Here is a 22,148-nt window from a genome sequence, read left to right as displayed (position 1 = left end):
GTTTTGTGGGATTCATATATATATATATATATATATATATATATATATATATATATTCATATATATATATATATATATTCATATATATATATATATATATATATATATATATATATGGAGAGAGAGAGAGAGAGAGACTATAAAACCTTGTATGGCAAGAGATATTTTGTCTAGAAGTCAAAACATTAAAAAATACCTTAAGCACCACTCGTGTGGAAAAGAGTAAATACACGTAGTTCTTTTTATTATTAAAATTAAGCTATTTCAAAATTTAAAATATTTATAATTGAAAATGAAACATCTGTACAATTATTAAAATTAGTTTTACTAAATAAGAATTGACAACATCTTGTTAACTCTTCCTTTATACCAGATAACAGTGAAGAAATCAACAAAAAATAATTACTAAAACTCCACTCTGGATCAAGAGAAAATGTCTCCAGTGTCAACTCACACTTTCCTATTAAGTATAAAAATGAGTGTAACTGCTGCTTGGACAATTGGTTATACAGATACTCGCTCCATTACTATTTGTTCAATAACGTACATAAGTTCAAAACTGGCAGGGATGAAAAAATGAGTTTTTCACTGCAGAATTTTTCATGTTGCACTTAGAAAATAAAGATGAATAAATCTTATCTCACACACACCAAAGACTTACACCATACCTTTTCTCATACAGGCAAATGAAATATTAACATGTAGCATTCAAAATAATAAATATACATACTATTTACAATAATTGGGAATGTTGGAGACATGAACTTTTGTGTAAAATCATTCTGATTAAAATATTTTAACTTCAGGTTGTATTCGCAAATACTTCTCTTTCTCTCCTATTTGATCTTTTAGCTCAAATAGAATTAAAGTGGAATGTGTCTGTAGATACAAAGTTGAGAATGTGTATTCAGTCACTTGGCTCTGTGATAGTAATCTTCTGTACCATGTCAGAGAGATTTTCAGACTCCACATCTTCTTTGCCATTATCTGAATTTTCTGATGAGATATAACAACCAGAGTCCCTTGGGCAGTCCTCTAACTGTGACTTATTTAAGGAGATGTCTGGGCTTAAGGATAGGGGCACAGATTCATTTTCTTGCTCTTGAATAGCTGTAAATGGAAAAGAGGGCAGTAGTTAGGAGAAGCCAAGACAAGTTTTATTCATGCACTCATTCATCTTTGAGCCATTTTAACTGTACCAACCTTGACTTCATTACATTTGAAACTTCCATAAGTAAACAATGTATTTGTTTATTATTAAAGAGATATTTACACTCAGATATTCAAGCCTGGATATCCTAGAAGATAAAGTTTGCCCTCTTTTTTGCTCACTTGCAGTTTTGTGGGATTCATGTGAACTGCTTGCATAAGCAAAGATCAATATGGACTCTCATTTTACATTAATGATAAGTTGCCAGAGAAAGCAGATTGTATCCACAGTTTGACTGATGCCTTGTCCAAATACTCCTTAAAGTAACATTAGAAAAAGTCTTTTGTAGTTTAACTGTACAATACACCTCAATGGTGATCTTTGTGAACAATTCTAGAATCATGATAATGTAGATTAATGAAAAAAAATCTCTGTGGGCAGCAATGTACAGTTAGACTTCAATTACTTGGAATTTAACTAATAAAACTTAAAGCACTCAGATTTTCCTATGTTTGCATTCAACAGAAAAATCAGCATAAGAACCAGGTTGCTTTTAGATAGTAAAACACCACCATTTTCATTGGATCTGAATTGTTTGGTTTGTCTTCTACATCTTTGTAGTTTTGGATAACAATTATTTATATTCAGATTGGTGACTCTGTTATCACAGCAGTATTCTAGATTCCACAGACAGTTTCTTTGAAAAAAAATTGATATTAGAGATGTAACAAAATATATATTTACTTTTTTGTAATATTTTTCATGTTTATAAATTTTGAGAGAGAGAAAGAGAGAGAGAGAGAGAGCGCGCACATGAGGAGGGGAGGGCCAGAGAGAGAGAGAGAGAGAATCTCAAGCAGGCTCCAAACTGTCAGTGCAGAGCCTGATGTGGGGCTCGAAATCATGAACTGTGAGATCATGACCTGAGCCAAAATCAAGAGCCAGAGTCCTCAACTGGTTGAGCTACCCAGGTACCCCAGAAAGTATTTTTAAAGAACCTAAGCAGCACTATAAAGTGTTACTCTTCTCAAGAATCCTTCAGCATCAATGTTCCCTTTGTCAATGCAAAGTTTCTTTGTATGACTTCCCTGACACCAGTAAATGTGTGTTTCTCTGCATCATGAGATGGGGTCCTCAGGGAGGAGATGTATCTTAGGTCACCACCTGTCAGCAATATCAGCATGGCTAGCTCTTTCCCCTTCTAACCCCAGAGCTTCCCCACTTTGCACGATGTGAGTAACTCCACTTTGGAAGAACCAAACACATACATTTCAGGGTGGGACAAGACCTCTGCTGTCAGAAACTATGTACTTCATCCTATTCTAGTGAGGAGAAAATAAATCCCAACTTCAAAATCCTGGAAGAAGGAAACTGTAATTTTCCTCAATAGACTTTTAAAAAGTAAAATGCTAAGTAATTTATCTTTAAGAAATTCACCCCTTGTCTTCTCTACAAATATCCTGCTTTTTAAATGCAGTTTCTAGGCTCCAGATATCTTGTCAACATTATGTTCTACTGTGTATCCAATTGTTATCAACATCCTTTATGGGAAAGAATTGAGCTCTGGTGCCCTGAGGCATCCTTGTATGTAATGAATTAACTTCAGTGTATCTAGAATGGTACTCTTTTACATAGCATCCATGGAAGAATGGAGAAAAGAGTCACATTTTTTGTATTCTGTGGTTTGGATGAGGAACACAGGTTGAGAAAGGTTGGGGAAAAGGATAAAGATCATTTTAGTCTACTCATCTTCAAAATGAATCATAACAGTTCTTTTAACCTTTTCCTCAAAGCTTTAATTTGCAACAATAAAATGTTTATGCCATTATTCTGAACCTTTGCTATATTTGCCACAACTTTATTTTTTTTTTATTTATTCTTTTTATTGAGAGAGAGAGAGAGAGAAGGAGAGAAAGAGTTAGTGGGGAGGGGCAAAGGGAGAGGGAGAGAGAGAATCTTAAGCAGGCTCCAAATCCAGTGCTGAGCCCAACTCAGAGCTTCATCTCAAGATAGATCGTGAGATGATGACCTGAGCCGAAATCAGGATCCCCATGCCACAACTTTATTGAAGTGTGGATTCAAGAATCAGATATTTAAGTCTGGTGATGTTTTAACTACTTCTAGGTATAAGGAGCTTTAATTTTAATATGTATCAGTTGAGATTGTTATTTAAAAATTTTAGCTACTATGAAACATTTTCTCTTTGTTAGTTAGTCTTAGCAACTTTTTAAGTTTAGGAGGAATCTTCTTAACTTCATTAGTGTTTGTGAATAAGGGTCATTAGGTTTTGTTTCCAAGCCCTTCTGCTATGAAAAGACAGCGATGAAATGGGACCTCATTCTCTGAAGAAAACCTAGCTCCCCTGCCTCTGCTTTTGTATCTTATTGCCACTGAAATGAAAGAACAAGCTCTGAGTTTCATTATCCAAGTGTTTCTGGAAAAGGCCGGAGAAATTAGTCCTTTTGTAATGCTTCCTGCTACATCAGCAGTGATTCACCATATTTGGAGTGTGAGCTGAGCCATATTTCCCCAGATTGTATTTGGGCCTATCACCTCAACACAAAATTAAAAGAACAGAGTTAATTCCCTTCAGACTGACATTTTAAACGGAGCTTGGCATAATAAAAACTGCTCCCAATACTGTGTTCTATTTAGATTGATTACTGATTGTGGGTCCTCTTTAAGATATGACATTTAGACTTAAAGAACTCTGATTTCCAAAACCAGCTCTTTTCCTTTCAAAAGATAAGTACTTAGCTTGTTATTTCCTCCTCAGAAGGCTGTGTCCATTCACCTCAAAGGGTAACGAAGAAAACAAACAATAAATGAAAATCTGACTTTAACAGAGACTATGTCATTTTTTAATATTGGCAATAAAATGTATTTGTTTGTTTTTAGTTTCACACGAGAAATGCTATATCACATTCTCTCAATTCTAGGAATTGGTTTGTTTTAAATACAAATTATTTATTGTAGAAACCTTTTATCTGCAATTTCTATGGAAAAAGGAAATAGTTTCTCAGTATGAAAGTTATGCAGCACAGTAATTTCCAGAACAGCAGTAATTTGCTAAATGATTTCCTAGTGAAGTGAAAACATGACTATGCTTCCTTAAACACTTCCCACCAGGCTAGCAATAATTTCAGGCAGGTGATCAGCTAGAGCCCCTCAACTGTAACTATAAAAAGAAAAGGCAGGCCATTATGTTATATTATGGGAATGAAAGCTATATAGTATTCAGTTTTTGTGTTTGGAGGTCAGGGTTTTCCTTTTCTTCTTTTTTTGTTTTGTTTTTGTTTTTTTCCATCTTGACACTAATGACTTCGGGATTGGCACAAACCTAGGTCTAGTGCTATGGATAGTTTTTCCAGCACAGGGGATGAATTCATGCTAATATATCCATATTTTCTTTCTAAATCATTTAGTCCCTTCATGTGCCCGTGAAACAGAGTAAAGCTAACTGACCTACCTAGACCTGATGCTAATTGATAACCTTCTTCGGTTTTGGCCCATGGTCCAATCATCTGAGCTAACCAGGCAAATAACACATTGGAATAAGGGACAGTTTGCCTCCAAAATTATAGACTTACCATTATGAGATATGAGTGCATCTTTGCTTAATATAAAAAAAAATCAGTATATATGATTAAGTATTCTATTATCAACATTATGTGACAGCATATAGGCATATGTATATAATTCACAAATGAAAGTGTTAAAATTTTAGATAGATTTCCTCTTTATTTCTCACATCACCATAATGTTTTGTGTTTTAATAAAAAACAAAACAAAACAAAAAAATAAAATGGTACAGTTTTTCAATAAGCCCCTGAATGGTTTGCAAATACTCCAAAGACTATACATTTTCAAATCTGGGTATATTGGGGAATTATTAAATAATTTGAAAAAGGGTGTCTCTTATCACTGCCAGTTAACAGCAGGAATACTCAGAAGGCCAGAAAGCAGCCCCAAACAGTTCTGTACTGTATATAATGAAAATAAAATAATTATGTTAAAAAATTGAGGAAATATTTTGTCATAAAGAGCTAATCTGAATATTAAAATATTTTATTTCTTACCAAAATGTTTATGGAATTGTGTAAAGCCCATGGTTCAACATTTTAAGATAGTCATCAATAAAGATAAAAAGTGGCATGGTGATTAAAACAGAAGACAGCTAATATAATTATTCATAAAATAATTATATTGGAATTGTGACATTTAATTAATTAAATATAGGCAATTTCAATTATACTAAAAGTGAAGAAAGCTTTAAGGAAATCAAACTAAATCCTAATGCTGGAGAAAAGTTCTCATATTCTAAAGAGAGAAATCTGTCCTATATTCACATAGGTTTCTTTCTCAGGTTTCTTTACCCAAATATTTCAGATTTTAACTTTACTGTCTTGTGTGTCTTAGGTATGATGCTTCTGCCTCCTTTGGGCTTCTGTTTCATTATAACATAATGCAATCTAGAGGGCATAGAAGATGCCTGGCCAGGGAAAGTGCTCAATAAACATATTTTTTAAATAAAAAGAACGTGATGTTCAGATTAATTAAAGGAAATAGGCACTAAAGATCAAATAAGAAATGTTGTTGAAATTCAAATGAATATGCCTCTTGGCTTTTTGAATTACTATCCTCTTTTTCTCTACTGGTGCCATCTCCAAAGAGAAAAAGCCAAAGTTATGTCATCCTCTTTGAGGATGGCTCAAAACCTCACCCTCATGTTGGAGCCCCACTTGAGTCATTCAGAATAAAACTCAGGCATTCTCCAGGTAACAACAGCTGCATTTATTTGTACATGCGCAGTGTTGTCCAAGGAGGAGCATTCAGTAGACAACACGGCACAACTTGTAGTTGTTTCTGAGTTTGTTTTAAGCACATCCTTACATTATCTGAACATGTTGATTTTATAATTATAATGAATGTTTGGTATTCATTTCATTTAAAGACTAACCCACCTTTTAGAAAAATCCCAAATTAAAAACAAGAGTCCCTTCCTGGAATAACCAGTTGCTATTGTTTTCTGGAGGCCACGAGAACACAGGAACTGAAATGATCTCCCTCTTTTTGCACTGCTCTCTTTGCATCTTAACATCCTAGTCCACCTTGTAATGAAATGTGGGCCAGGGGGTGAATCTTTTCACTCACATCTGAAGCACCTTCCACTTCCAGCATGCTGGCTGCTTCAAGAAGGTCAGAGGCAAACTCCCCTAAGAGCTAATCACTCAGAACCAGCACAGATGCCACTCTGGGCAATCAGACGCCCTTGTGGAAGGCTTTGGTCCCAAGAAATATTTACCGTTGGTTGAGTTGTCATACTGGGCAATTTTGATAAGAATCTTTTAAATAAGATCAAAAACTATCATTACATACTGCTTAATTATGGGCCTTGGGAAATGAGTTTCATTTTTCTTATAGATTAAATTACTTGGTATAGTGAAAAAAAAAAACCACCTAATTTCATTATTTTAAAGCTTATTTGACAAAAATAGGGTTACCCTGCATGTCACTGATTTACAATTTGCTTGTACTATTTTAATATGTTTTGGACATATTTTTATATCAGTATGCATTACATTCTCTTAATATCTTCATTCTACTTTATTGTTTGCATATACTAATTAATTTAACAATTAATTATTACTGGAAGTTCACACTTAATTAAAAGTACTAGTAATTTAACTAGTATTTTTTACACATTTATATGTTGCAGTTAATCAAATTTCTGGATACAAAAGTTTGCACATTTCAAACTTGATAGCTTTTACATTATTGCCCTCTAGAAAAGTGCTCATATGTACTTGTGCATATACAGGCACACGTGGTTAGCATATACATAACACACATTTTGACCACACATACAAACACCCATCTGCCTACTAAAAAACTTTTATGTGCGGGGTGGGGTTACCAGGGACTTAAAGCTTTACAATCAGAAAAGCGTTTGCCTACAATTTATAAAACTCTTCATCCCCTCACTCAATGATGATTCATTGTACTTGTAAACCATCCACTCAATGCAAAGCACAGAACTAGGGGCTTTGGGAAGGCATTTGGTAACAGAGGATTCAGTCCTGTTTGACCAGGGTCATCCTCACAAAGTCACCCCTAGTACACAAACATAGTACAATGTAAAAACAAGCACATTACAAGTTCCTTAGGTGACAGGTTAAAATTCCGCGGGCTTTTTACTCTGGGAGTGGTTCTCTGATAGAAGAGTAAACACGTTTACATTTCATTTTGTTGTTTTGTGTATCATATGGAATATGGCATCGATTGTAAATTAAATCTTGGTTTTGGGGGAGGGACAGTAAAACTGAAGAGTAATCTGAAGAAATTGAATTGCATAAAGCCCGACAGCTCTGACTAGAAATACGTATTTTTTTAATTTAACAATTTATAAACATAAGTACATAGGAATAAAATGGCTGTGTGCCTTCTCTAGTGTGTATATGTGGATGGTTAGCATATCTTTTCTTAAAAGCTGTACCTTTCTTGAATCTAGATTCAAATCATATGGCAAGCGGGTTGGAAACACCAGGCATGCATGTCAGGGGCTAGGGCACCAAGCTACCCTGGCACGCTGTCAGGTCAACTGCTGGACTGCTGCTTGGCAGAACTACAAATCTCCCCGCTGGCAGCTCGTGTTCCAGGCTCCTGGCTGGGCTTCGCCTCTTGCCCTGCGTCGTTTTGGGCAGGTAGGCAGGCAGGAAGGCACAACTGGGGATAGCTGAGCAATGTGGAGCTGCTGTGACCACAGCTGGTGCCAACATCCTGGCACGCAACCCGCCCCACCCCTTTCCTCCTCACCAAGCCCTGCAAACAAAGGTTGCAGTTAACTAAAATATATTATACACAGCTTCTCGTACAGTGTGCTTATGCGGTTATTCAGTTGTTTTTTTTCCCTCCAATTTAAAAGTTAATTATTTCTGTGCTATAGGGACAACAAGATATTTCCATCACCCATTTTCCCTGAGGACAACGTACACATTCTCATAGACACACTTTTAAAACACATCAAAGTGCCTCTAAATGTGGGAAAAGAGGAACAAGTTCAGAATAAAGAGATAATATTTACTATAAATAGCAGTTAACTTTCTTATTATTTGCAAGAGGCATTTATTAGCTAGGCAAAAGGGTCTTGAAGGTTGTGTTTATGAACAACACACACACACACACACACACACACACACACACACACACATTCTCTGTTCTTACTGGGGATATTTATTCAAAGCAAACAAAGCATTTTAAAATTCAGATGATAAATAGAGAAACCCTAATGTGCACAAAATAAACAGATTCTGCTCTTTTGCTCCTTCAAAAGCTGAGTCTCACCCCAGTTTTCCTTCTTCTTCTATCCTCATCTAGATTCCCAGCTGAGGGAGCCAGTGACCTAATTCTGCTCAGTTCTAATGCAACACGGGAGTGAATTCAGAATATCTCGGTACTGGCCTTGCTGGGATTGCAGAACCCCAAAGTCATTCTCCTGATGCAGAGGTAATCCTGTAATCAGCGCTAACACCACTCACCAACCCTTCTAACAGCTTGTAGGAGAAACCCCTTTACCTCCTGTCAAGCAGTGACCTAAAACACTTTAATCCACTTTACATTCTCAAGGTCAGAGTGGGTACAATGCTATCTATTTTGGCCTAAGAGAAAAGGAAAATTTCTTGCTCTAAGTATTAGATTTCTACTGTCCCACCCTCTTGGTCCTTCTAGATGTATGAAAGGCTCACATGGGGCTTGTAGTATTCCCTTCATCATCTCAAAATTTTAACTCGTCCTCGAAAGAGATGCCCCTTCTCAATTTTTATACTGAAAAAATGGCAAGCAAAACTTCCCAGTTCCCAACCTAAGAAGCTCTAAACTAGGAATTTATTGACATTCCCCAAGTTGGCTTTATTCAATGATCAAGATAAAATGCATGCATAAAATCCTGGCCAATTTGCATACCTTATTCTTACACACACACACACACACACACACACACACACACAGAGCTAACTATTTTTTAACCTGTGACTGTGACATACATTTGTTTTTAATAATATCTTAGTTTTATATAACCATATATTCAAGGTCTTTATCATTCAAGGTACATGAAGGTTGTGCATTTAATCTTTAGCATGGTTGTAGAAGATATGATTCACAGAGTAGAGAATAGATAAAAATAAGCATGCAGCAGCATGGTGCCGAATCATCAGAACTCACCATCTTATCAACAAATAGAAGTCATTCTTCTTTATTTCTTGAGCAAAGCAGTTTCATATAAGATAAATAGCTTTCAGTCAGAATAGCCTAACATGCAATATGCATCTTTTTGACATGTATATTCTAGCACTACTTTAGACCGTAAGATTAAAATAAGAAAAATCTCAGCGTTGTGTGTTGACAACAAACACTGGTTGCATCGGGATTTTTCTCTAGTTTTCATCCCCCAGAATTTGACTCAGTGTGTGTAGGTTTGTACATTACTGGCTATTGCTAAATGGTCAGTTTCTAGTGACCTTCAAATACCATTTTCTAAAGTCTTATAGGGGAAATAATTTGGGAGATTTGTACTTTTTTATATTAAACATTGAAAGTCACATCGTGCTTTGGAGATACTGTGTTTCATTTTCAGAGATCAGGGCAGAGTAGAATATGTTTATAATAGATTTAGGAGGCTGGGTTCTAGATATGTGACCTTGGGAAGGCCATTTAGCTAATCTAGTTTTAGTTTCTCCATCTTGCAAAGGAAGCATTTGGGTCAGATGGTTTTTCAAATTACACCTAGCTCTAATACGATGTCATTGATACATTATTGTTCTTTTGTTAACATAGAAAGTAAATAGGGAATAGGGAGGTGGATGAATAAATTAAGTAGACACCTTCCATGGCCCAAGCCTTTGGCACTGGACCAATCTTCCCTCCGTGGGTCCAGACTGACCACTGTTTTATGGCTAAAAACCCTTCTCACCCAGGCTGTCTAAGCCCCTCCTATTCTCAAGTCCTGTTGCAATGCAGCCACAGTAGCCTTGCACCTTTAAGGCAGTGATGTTGCTGCAAGGTTTCTGTTCTCACTGAAATATTAACTTCTACTTTCTGAGACGGAAAACCTAACTGAAGCCCTTGAGAAACCTGGCATCATAGAAAACTTCAATTTTCAAATATTCATTGTTCTTTCTATATTTACCAGTTTGCATGTGTGGAAGAAAGAACTTGGATTTTTACAGCAGACTGCCTTTGCTTAAAACTCCAGCTCTGTTACTTATCTAGCTCTTTGGCCTCTTTGCAACTCAGCTCTGAAATATTTTCTCATCTGTACGATGGACAAAATACCCACACGGACAGTATTATAGAAGAAAAGTAATGTATTTACAAGTGTTCAAAAAATGCTCTCCTTCCTCGCTCTACTTCAACGTCAAATTATTTGGGAGGGTATTGACAACGATACCGAACATTCTCATTTACAAGAAATCTACAGAATCTCTTTTGTAGCCTGTTATTTAGTGAGAATCCATGTTTCGAAATGATAAGGGTGAAATAAACTGCCTCATTTACTGAAAGATCCTGCTACATCAGTTGACACTGATCAGTTTTGTTTTGTCTTGTACTATTGAGTAAATTGGCTCCTTTCTTAAGGCTGACCTTTGTCTGCCTCTGTGACCCCATCTCCCTCTCCTAGTCTCCACAACTTCAAAGAATGCGTGTAAACACATAGGCTAAGATTAAATAAATTCTGCAGGTGCCAAAGTAGTCTTACATGTGAAAGCTCTTTGAAAAGAATGAAGCTCTATGCAAACTCAAGAGAACTGAAATACAGTTTCCAAAAGAGTGCATTTATTCCTGCTAGATAAAAGGCCAGTGTGGAAACACGTACTGTGCCCGTTTTGGAGCAGATGAGGTCTAGGATATAGTATAGGCAAACGTACTGAGAGACACTCAGGAGGCCTGGGTCCTAAATACAACTTTCCTCCTTGCTCTCCATCTGGGCTGTTATTTGTGGAAAGTATAGTAGCATCACAAACACTGGTCCTGGCTCTCCAATTCGCTACGTGTGTGAACTTGGACAAGTTACTCATCTTCCCAGTTTCTCGTTATAAATATAGGGATAGTACTATCGAACTCACAGAAATGTGGAGTGCATGGAAGAAGATAATAAATGTAACGATCTTGGATCACGTTTTCCTCAGAATATACATTCAAAAAAAGTAGCTAATGATCATGGTTCATATCATTTTTGAAAGAGAACAGTTGAATTAGACAGTGTAAGTTCTTTCTCATCTTTAAAAGTCGACACCTTCCTCTTTTCTCCCTAATAAAATATTCCTTGTGGAGTTTGGCATGTTCTGAGCTCAGGGTTTCAGAAGGCTGAGCAGATTTAGAAAGACGAGTGTTCAGATTGGGCAACTGTAAAAACAAAAGCTATCCTATCTTTACAAACCCAGTCGGTAAGTGAATGTGCATGAATTACTCCATCTCCAGTTTATACGTTACAAATACAGAGAACCATCTCAGATAATAAAAGTGAGTGCTGAATATTTTTGCAAGCTATTATAACATTTTGAAGGAATACTATAAACACATACAAGATGTGACTATATGGTAATGAAATGAATTTTCCTGTGTGGCGCGAAAGCTCATTAGCTTAGAGCCTTGTTCTGTGCTGTTCTGCAGAAGTTGCATATGACATTTCTCACTAATGGCTCATGCTGTCACTAAATATTTGTCTCGAACTCCCTCAGTCTTTGGGAATGCAGACATCCACTTGTGTGTAAATTAATAGCTCTGCAGAATCTAAATGAGATGCCCGGAAAAGTCCTTTTCATTTGCTGAGTCCAATAAGGAAAAAAAAAGTCCTTTTCCTAATTATAGACTTGACCAGAGTTGTTGTTTCCAAATAGATAAGAAATTACTTGTTCTATGGGAAAGGATGCTTTGTATGATTCTCAGTAAATAAAACTGGGGCTTTGTTTTTAATAATTCTACTCTTTACATTGAAATGTGATTTTCAGCAAAGGAGAAAAGTAGGTGTGTACACTTACTTTCTTCATCAAGGAGATTTTCAGCAGCTGATAGTAACCTCATCCTGTCTTCTGGGTTTTTAATGTTTAATTCAATGAGATGACTCTCTTTTATATCCTTTAAATCTTCTAGGGTCTCATAACCGTTGAGTAACAGTGTTGAGGTATATTCCTATAAGGGAGAAAAAAATATGTATAGTATAAACTAGCCAGATTCAAATATTTTATTTTTAGTTCTCTTTAGATTTAAGGAAAGTGTAGAAATGCATATGGAAACCAAAGGCACTGATAGGACTCTTGTGTAACTTTATTTAACTTGTACTAGTTTTCCACATCTGAACTCTAGGGCATTTAGAAGAGTATGTTGGATAATTCTCACCTTCTGGAAGGACAAATGTAAAGAAGAAATAATTACCTTAAGCTGTGCAGCGCTAAATCATGGATCAATTAAATAGCTGGATCATTCATCCCATTTGGCACTTTTTCACTTCTCAGATAGCTCAATTGACAAAGCTAGGGTGTCCTTATGTCTATCAATAAAATGCCTCTGGAAGAGTAATTATAGTAATATTTCTGAATCTCCATCTCTCCTTGTTTGCTTGCTTGCAAAAATATTTGCCCTCACTAACTTCTTGGGGTAGTTTGAAAAGTGAATATGAAACAGGCACAATTCTTTATAAAAAATAGACCTAGCATTTTGTGAAATCATTATATAAACCGAAGGAACTCCAGACTTTCTATTTAATTAAAAGCTTTTATTAAGCATAAAAGCATTGTGGTTGGGAAAAGTATTGTTTCCTTTTCTCAGCATGTATATTTTTGTCCATCATTTGCATCAATATATATTAGTTTAAAATTCATAGGCTTCTGATTTCTGAGTCTGTATGTTATTTATGTAACCTCTGTTCTCTCTAACGGAATAAAAATGCAAAGTGAAGTTGCTTTACAACTTCCTCAAAACTTCCTTCCATTTTACTTGATCATAATTTCAATATCCTTATTTTGGTTACTAAAACTGAATAAGAGGAGGTATAAAAGTTTTAAGCAATTGGGAAGAACTACCAGCCCCTTTTTACAAAAGAAAGAGAAAGAAAGAAAAAGTACCACTTCTTTTTAAAAAATAATGTCTCCTAGATGGAGTACTAAGTTAGAACAGAGAAACCAAAATTCCCATTCTGACTTATGTCTGATTGTGGGTTCTTGAGTAAGTTATTTCACTTCCTCAGACCTGGGTTTTCTCATAGGTCACAGGGCAAACAAAAAGAAGAAGCAGGGTTTAAACTTGTACTTCATCCAAGCAGTGCCCCATTTGAGGGGCACCCATCGTAATGTAGGAAGGCCGAGGTAGTTTGTCTACAGACAGGAGTATAACTAGATAATTCAAGAGAAACAATTAAGGAAAGCTTAATTGGCTATTGCCTTGATGAATCTTGAAAATTATCAAAGTACTGCTGCATTAATTTTAGAAATGGATTGCAAAACAGTAAATTGAGTGAGGCTAGGTAAATTGTATGTACACACCATTGAACAAGGTAGATATTTCATAGAAATTTTGCTAATATAACAAGAAAATAATTGGATTATAAATATAAACAACAGTTTCCTTAACACAATCATCATGGGGGTTTAATGATCACTATTTCCTAACAAATTGCTTTTGGAACAATTACATTTATTTGTCTTCTCTTGACTTGCTTTTGATCTCTGCCCTATAGAAAATGCAATTTTCTTTTCATTTTTCCTTTCAATTCTCTGGATTTTTACCTTTACTCTTCATACTCCATCATTCTCATTTACATGTTTTCTCTGGGCCTTTTATTCTCCAAGGTATTTTCATTTTTCACTGCACTTTCTCAACATTAATCTCTACTGTCACTGCTAAGTACCATTAGAGTTTAGTCCAAGGGATGTTATATCAAGACCTGTCCTTGCATAATAAAAGTAATAAAGGAGAAATAAGAACTCTTCTTGGAAAACAGATTTCCCTTTGCTGTAAGTCATATATTTTTTAACACTATACAAACACTGATCCATTCTCCTCATTTATTCCATCCAGATGCCACCAGAATCAAACAGGCCACAAGTTTGCTAACCTGAAGGTCAATCCTCTGTAAGAACTCCTGCAGAGTCTTGGGTTTTTCCTTTCCACTCCTTCGGTGTGCCTTTATTTTCTTGGGGGCTGCTTCCTCTTCTGAGATGACATCCACATAAATAAATTTGAAGTTTCCCACCTTATTGTTCAGCATTCCTGTCCACATCCCCATTGGTGTTTTGCAGATAATGTCTATTATGTCTCCTTTCTAAAGACAAAGAAATATACCAATCAGTTTTCAGAGAACTCTGGTGCTATAACAATTGGTAGAAAGCATAGAATCATAGAAAACTAGAATAATGAGGGAATATGCTAAGGGGGGGTTACTCATAACAGAAATAAATCTAAGAGAAAAATTCTTTTAAAAGTTCAAGGGAACTATTTGCTAGTAATAATGAAGAAAATTTCAACCAACTTGAAAAAGCTCTTACACACATTTGACGATATCTTTATGTTTTTGGTATATCAATTTATGAACTTAAAATTGTACAGCACAATGGAATTTAGAAATAGTTTTGCATATACTGAGTCATTTTATGCCCATGATACACTGCTTAGGTACATATACAAGGTTTCATCATTACTCTAAATATTAGAGAAAAGAAATGCAAACATTAAATTAAATTTTGAAAATCATGGCAGTTGTCTGAATTCAAATGACAGAACCAGAACTCAAGTCTAAGTCGTCTGAACTCAAAAATGATGCTCTTTTCATTCATCTTGTCAAAGCACTAGACATGTAACAAAGCTCAAGCCATGATTCCTGGAGGAGCTCCCAAATAAGGAAGGGGAAAAAAAAGAAGTCTGTATCTCAGTCCATGCTTCTAGTTCATCTGAAAATTTTACCTACAGTATAAAATAAACCATCTAAGTGTAGCATTCATCTAAAATAAGGAAACTGTTAAGAACTTTGTATATACCAACTATGTAAGAAAAGTATGTGTGCACTATGGATAAATTATGCTACTTAATTATTTTAAAGAAGACAATACTTAGATTTAGTTCCACACCAAAGTTGGATTGATGTATGACTGAGCACATAAGCATGGACAAACCAATTGGTCTTTTTCTTTATTCACATCTGAGACTCTAATTGGTTATAGGCTGCCAGTTATTGGCAAGAGTAGAAAACACACAGGGGTACTTCTTTATAAGGAAAATTGATTTCTATGCAAATACAGTGCCTACATTTAAAAGTCATAGCTACTCCTTTGAGACTTATAAGTTTCTACCCCAGAGAGGACATTATAGATTTGATATTTTTACCATTTTAGGGGTCTACCCTCAAGCAAAGCATTAAGTCTGCTACTAAAAATACTTTTTTACTGGTGCTCTATGAATGTGTATTCTATCTAAAACACAAATTGTATTTTTAATAGTGGGATTCAATGTGATCAAAAGATCTGATATTTCTGATTTGTGATCATCTGCTTGTTTGACCCTATCAGCTTTTCATCTCGTTCTTCCTGCCTCTAACTATGGGGAATCAAATCCTGGGCTCGATAAGATCAGCTAAGCAGACCTAGAAAATCCCCAGAAGCTCTAAGGGAAGTTGCTAAGCATGGGAGCTCTCTGCTGCATCCTTCCTATTATCCTTTAAACTCATAAAAAGTATACATTCCAGGAAAGCCCATAGGTCACCAAGCAAAGACCCAATTTCATTGTGGATAAGACCCCTGATATAAACAATAGCATTCAATCCCCAGTGGTAACTGTAGGATTTTTATTGTGTCCTACAAGAGCTCTACAAATATCACCTTAGGCAGGACAAGTGGTGATGCACTGGTATAGCATTGTAAGGAAGGCGAAAAGCTTTCCTGAGTCAAATGGGTTCAATTTATTCCCTTATACAGTCCTTCCCCAACTATGGTTACTAGGCTATAAGCATTCTTCCCCCCAAGTCTTGAATTTAGACTTCGAATTATTTCATTCCAAGGATTGAGGAGCTAACTATGAAGAATAATGTTTTCTTCGTTCTCCAGCTGAGCTTACTCTGATTTATTATCCTAAAAGGGATAAAGAGAAAAGCTGAGTGTCTTGAATATTAAATAATAACATCAACACTTCATAACTTATCATAATTACTGGTTAATACTGGCTTGATGTTGGTAGTATAGAAAATTCATCATCTTTGTCCTTTTAGCTATATCTATTTGTGTTGCTAAAAGGAATAATTTAACATGTATAAAATGCTTTGGCACTAAACCTTCTATTTGTACTATTGCAACAGCACCTCCCTTTTAGTGTGAGTAGAACTACAAAAATAATAGATCTCATACCCACAATTATGTTGTATTATAGGACACAAGGGACTATGCAGATATAATTAATGTCCCAAATTAGTTAATTTTGTAGTTAAAAGAGAGCTTATCTGGATGTTTCCAACTTTATCATGTAGAAGCCCCCAAAAATAAAGAGATTTGAAACATGAGTGAGTTTTTCTTCTGAAGGCTTTGAAGGAACAAACTGCCATGTTATAAAGAGGACCATGGCTGGCAGCCTCAAGGGGCTGAGAATGGCTCCCAGACAGTATCCAACAAGAAAGCAGGAACCTCAGTCCTACAACCACAAGCAACTGAATTCTGCCAATAGCCAGTGAGCTTGGAGGAGGACACTAAGCCCCGGGTGAGGACACATAGCCCCAGCTAACAACTTGATTGCAGCCCAGTGAGACCTTAAGCAGGGAACCCAATTGAGCCATGACCAATGGATGGCCCATAGAACTGTGAGGTAATAATACATTTGTGTTGTTTAAAAAGCCTCTGAGTTTGTGGAAATTTATTACACATCAATGGAAAATACAGATAATAAGAGTAAGAAGAGGGAATTCAAGAGATAATATCGTTGGGAGAAGGATATATGGTCACTCATAGCAACCAACTTAAGTACTAAATTTGCCCAGCCAAGTCTGGTTCCCAAGGGAGTTGCTCTGCACGGCTCTTGCCAGATATCTCCAACTCTTTTCTCTCGCTCCTTTTACTCCAGCAAGCATCAGGCAGGGCTGGGCACCTCCAGTAACCTGTGAGGCTTTTGGCTTTCAGAAAAATGTAGACAATTTCTTCTCCCCTGACAGGCTTTGATTCTGCAGTATCTATATAACAGCGACATATGTTATGGCCTCAACAGATGGATTCCCTTACCCACCTCTCATGTTTTGTTCAAATTCTTGCTACATTAAACCAGTGCTCAGTTCTACTGCTGGGAAGAACACATTTAACCACCCCACCCCCCACACACCCGGTTCCCACTGTGCATTTCCTGACACAGATCATACAACCAGCACTAGACAGACCATACAGAATACAGATATGATGTGCACACACCTTGATTTTGAGGGAGTCAGTGTCATAGGGGCTTGGTGTAAAATCAGTATGTACTCTGGCACGGCCACAGAATGGTCCAGAGTATGGGCCATCATCATCAAGTCGAAAACTGTCCCGGTTACTTGTACCATCTGAACAACTTGTTACTCCACCTGATGAAAGCAAAGCAGAAGTTAACGGTTCTCCCTGAAGGTTCAAAAAATCCTGAACCATCGTCTGGATACAGCTAAGCAAGGACAATGCTGAAACATCAGATGCCAGCCTTTTGAGGGGGTTCTAAGTGATGGATTCCTATTTTTTTTTCTGCCTCTCAGTCACTCTCCATTCATGACCTCTGTCTCTGAGCCATAGCTGAACTTTCTCCAGCCAATCTGACTCCTCTTTCCTCAAACACTAACCAAAAACACCCTCTCACTTAGTCTTTATGATCTGATCTAGTAGCATTGTGTTTTGAGCACTGAACACTTGCTAAAGAGGCAGACAGTATAGGCTTAACTCCCTGTGCAGGCCAGACAATTAATTTTGTACCTGTAAACAAAGACAAAAACCTATAGCAACAGTTTGATCTTTGTATGCTACTGATCATAAATGTTCAAAGAATAAGACCACAAGTTTCCCCATGCTTATCACAATACAGCTGGAATACTCTCCCAAACTTCATATTATGTACCACAAGCCATTTTGAAGCAACATCTCTATGCATAAAAGATAATGCTTTTGCTTGTTGTTTGAGTGTGAAGGAAGGAGGATATGTACCTGTACCCAAATGGTTCTAAACTTTCTAAACTGGGCTTTTAAAACTGCTCCAAATCCTTGTTCTCTGATCCTTTTCCCTTCTGAGTTGGAAGCTCAGGGAAAAAAGAGAAAACGGATTCCATTTTGGATGCTTGCGAGATGGAGGCTAAAATGGTTCCCAGTGGAAGTAACTCTGTTTGTCCACCACTCTCTGTTGTCACCTCACTTTTTCTTTCAGTATGGCCCTTCAGTGTTCTGTTCAATGATGGAACAGCCCTGGTTTCTCTATGTATTCAAATAATTATGGCAATACGGTAAAGAACCTTAGAGATGCTCCATATTGTAGATGAACTGGTATAAAAGAAAGGTGAGCTGCATGTAATTACAGAAATTAAGCTGCATATTACAACAGCTAAGTGGGCCACCGTTTCCTCACACCCTCCCTTCCATGACCACTTCAGGCCTCGGCTTTAAACGGTATGCTCTAGTTAGTAAAATTCTACCCACATTCAGCATTACAGTTTAGAATTTTAAAACTTCCAGCAGAAATGAATACTAATGAAATCTGAGTTTCATGCATGCAAAAATATATCCTTCAAATGTTTCTGCATTAGCTTTTTTTTTTCACAAAATAACTGTTGTACAGCCAATAGGAAAATAAAAATATAATTCACAATGTTTGAAACATCTGGTCTTTGTGATCTGTCTTCAAATAAGAGAAAGTTGATTTCAAAGGAAATACAAGATGAATAAACCTTGTGCAACAACAACAACAACAACAACAACAACAACAACATTTAAAGCCCAGAAGAAATTAGAAGGATGTATAACAGTATACATATAATAAGTTATAAGGCATCATTCAGTTATCAGCAGTTTCATCCAATTATTGTAGTAGAAATGTGACTGAAACCCGAATGAATTCCTTCTTAGAAACACATGATGATTCATTTCTGTCACCTAATTAGTGGTATTCCTTCTATTTAGTATTTACATAGTATTTCACTCTTTACTCATAATGCTGGATGGAGACCTAAAAAGTAAATGTCAGAATTGATGCATATGTCCTGCTCTTTTCAGAATACTTCAGGTAAAATGGAAGGAAAAAAATGAGAGAGGACAGGAGAGGGAAGAAAGAAAGAAAGAAAGAAAGACAGAAAGAAAGAAGAAAAAAGAAAAGAAAAAAGAAAAAAGAGGGAAGGAAGGAAGAGAAAGAAAGAAAGAAAGAAAGAAAGAAAGAAAGAAAGAAAGAAAGGGAAGGGGAGGGTGGGAGGAAGGAGAGAAGAAGAAAGAGGAAAGAAGAAAGGAAGGAAAACAAAAGGAGGAATAAAGAAAAGGAAAAGAAGGAGAAAGAGAGGGAGGGAAGAAGAGATAGAAAACAGGATTTTGTTTTTCTGAATTCTTCAACTCATGTTAGTAATTATGACGCAAGATAATCCTAGTTCTCCCAAGCATACGTTTTTTTATCTTAAGGATGAGGATTTAATTACCCAACGTGATCTTTTTGAGACATGCCCCTAAGAGCCCTGCCAACTACAAAATTAAGTTTCAAAATAATTCATAATTCTAATATGTTGTATATCATTTTAAACAATAGCAATTTTATGGATTCATCATATCCTACATTTTCACTATTTCTCCTATGAAGTAGCTGGAACCTTGTTGCTAATGTGATGAGCCCCAAATCTATTGTTGTTTTTCATTTGCAATTTGTTTCTTTTGCACTGTTTTTTATTTTAATTCTGGTAGTATTAGCATCCAATGTTATATCAGTTTCAGGTATACAACATAGTGATTCAACACTTCAGTACATTACACAGAACTCATCATGATAAATGTACTCTTTAATCCCTATCACCTACGTCATCCGTTTCCCCACCCACCTTCCCTCTGGTAACCATCAGTTTGTTCTCTATAGTTAAAATCTGTTTTTAATTCTCAGACCTCCCAGTTGTCCCTTATTCTATAGCCTTACTTGATGAACTCCGCCCACTGTAGAGACTATCCATGGAGTCACTGGCTTCGAGGGAGATCTTCTCTGTGTGAGATCCAATCATTGGGTCACTGTTCCGGTATGGGAGGGTATCCTCTCCATCCTCCTCATCCTTCAGAAAAACATCAGAGGTTAAGTGCAGAGAACTGATTTCCTTGGAGATATTCACTGTGTGCATTGATTTAACAAACGAGACATATTTTAGCAATAAAATGCTTAGGAATACATCAGCATAAAATATGAGAGTCATTAATCTTTAGTTCAATTTCTAGCAAAACATATTATACTTGGAAAAATTCTTTAGATGAAACATTCCACATTATGGAATTCAACTGAAATTATAATAGTTCATTTGTAAATTAGGATGAATATCACATCAAGACTATTTAATCAGAAATGTTAGATTTATTAACATCTATGCTTTATCCGTGAAAGCATTTTTATTTCTTCATGTTCTTATCATCTATTTACCACCATTACTAATCCTTTGAGATCTGATATTACAAGTTTAAATTCTGCATAGTTGTTTCATGTCAGTTATTTGCACCCTACCAGATCACTAGATATGAATAAAACATGCACATTTTGCAATTCTAAAGCAAAGCTTATCTAAGAAGCTTTACAAATCTCATACCGTGCTTGCACACCTAGTCAAGTGAAAAGCAAATCCCGCATAAAATTAGGAAAGACAGACAATTTCAAAACAAATTACATCTGCTTGAAAACATCTCAAATGTCTTCCATATTCAGATTTTTGGACAAAACCTATACATTTCTTAATATTCATCAAAATGTAATTCAATATTCCTCATTTATGAGCATTTCTAAACATTGATGAAGTTTCAGAATACATATATGCTATGTATTCAGCTTGATTCTCTGCTTTTATTCATTCTTTTATTCACTTGTTCAGTCATTCCCCATATGTTTATAGAATACCTTGTAAGTACCTCTCATGTTTTTTGGAACTAGAGATACCATAGCAAACAAGGTAACAGGGTCCCTGCTCTAATAAAGTACGTTTAGTGTGATGGGCTGTGTGTGTGTGTGTGTGTGTGTGTGTGTGTGTGTGTGTTGTGTTTGGGGACATGTGTATAAACAAAATGGGCAAGAAAATTGCAGAGAAAAGGTGCTATGAAGGAAATAAAACAGTGATATCAGAGGATTAGATACTAAGATTAAGGTTGGGGAAGGATAGCTGATTTAGATGGAGTAGTCTCCAAAGACTTCCTCTACAAGGTAGTTTATGTTCTGAAGTTTTGACCTGAATGCTAAGATATAACATATGTGAAGATTTGGAGGCAGTTTTCTCAGAAAAAGGAAAATAAAGAACAAAATAATTAAATTCAGAATTAGTTTGGGTTATGCACAGGAAGACAAAGCCAATGTAGCTGGAGCTGAGTGAAAGCAGGGACAGTTTTAGGAGATGAGCTGTGAGATGGAGACTGGAACCAGATAAGGGAGAGCTTTATAGACCATGTGTGGTGGTCATGGAAATGTGCCACTCAGATCTTTTGCTGCAGGACCCTTCTTTGCCAACAGCCCAGCTACCGAATCCACCACTGTGTCTGCATGGAAGCCATGCTCTCTGCCAATCACTGAAAGAATGTGGGTACCATTTGAGTCGATTTGGGAGGATATCGGTCTCCTCTAGTGAAAAACTTTGGTTCAAGGACTGTCTACCAATCTGGCTAAAGCTTTGTTCCTCTCCTTTCACAGGTGTCAAACTTGCACTGTAGTCTGAAAGCTTTCCCTACCCATTTATTTTTTCTCTACTTTATCCTTCACAGACATTTTCCCCAATAATCTTTGGTGTGTCTATTCCTTTCTTAGGCTCTGT

At 36.3% G+C, this 22,148-nt stretch overlaps 1 protein-coding gene across 1 annotated transcript in view; it reads right to left on the bottom strand.

Moving 5' to 3' along the window:
• Positions 1-907: 907 nt before the first annotated feature.
• The window catches only part of SAMSN1 (SAM domain, SH3 domain and nuclear localization signals 1), a 49,391-nt gene continuing 28,150 nt past the window's right edge, over positions 908-22,148 (bottom strand). Inside the window, exons 4-8 of the mRNA XM_042903357.1 lie at positions 20,291-20,420; positions 17,581-17,732; positions 14,259-14,465; positions 12,187-12,337; positions 908-1,110 (exon numbers count right to left, since the gene is read on the bottom strand). Of these exons, the coding sequence (XP_042759291.1) occupies positions 908-1,110; positions 12,187-12,337; positions 14,259-14,465; positions 17,581-17,732; positions 20,291-20,420 (843 nt within the window). The remainder of the gene's footprint in view (positions 1,111-12,186; positions 12,338-14,258; positions 14,466-17,580; positions 17,733-20,290; positions 20,421-22,148) is intronic.

This window comes from Panthera leo, chromosome C2 (genome assembly GCF_018350215.1).
Source record: "Panthera leo isolate Ple1 chromosome C2, P.leo_Ple1_pat1.1, whole genome shotgun sequence".
NCBI classification, from domain to species: Eukaryota; Metazoa; Chordata; class Mammalia; order Carnivora; family Felidae; genus Panthera; species Panthera leo.
The sequence above is the reverse complement of the archived record's forward strand: the minus strand, read 5'-3'. Positions and strand labels throughout refer to the sequence as shown.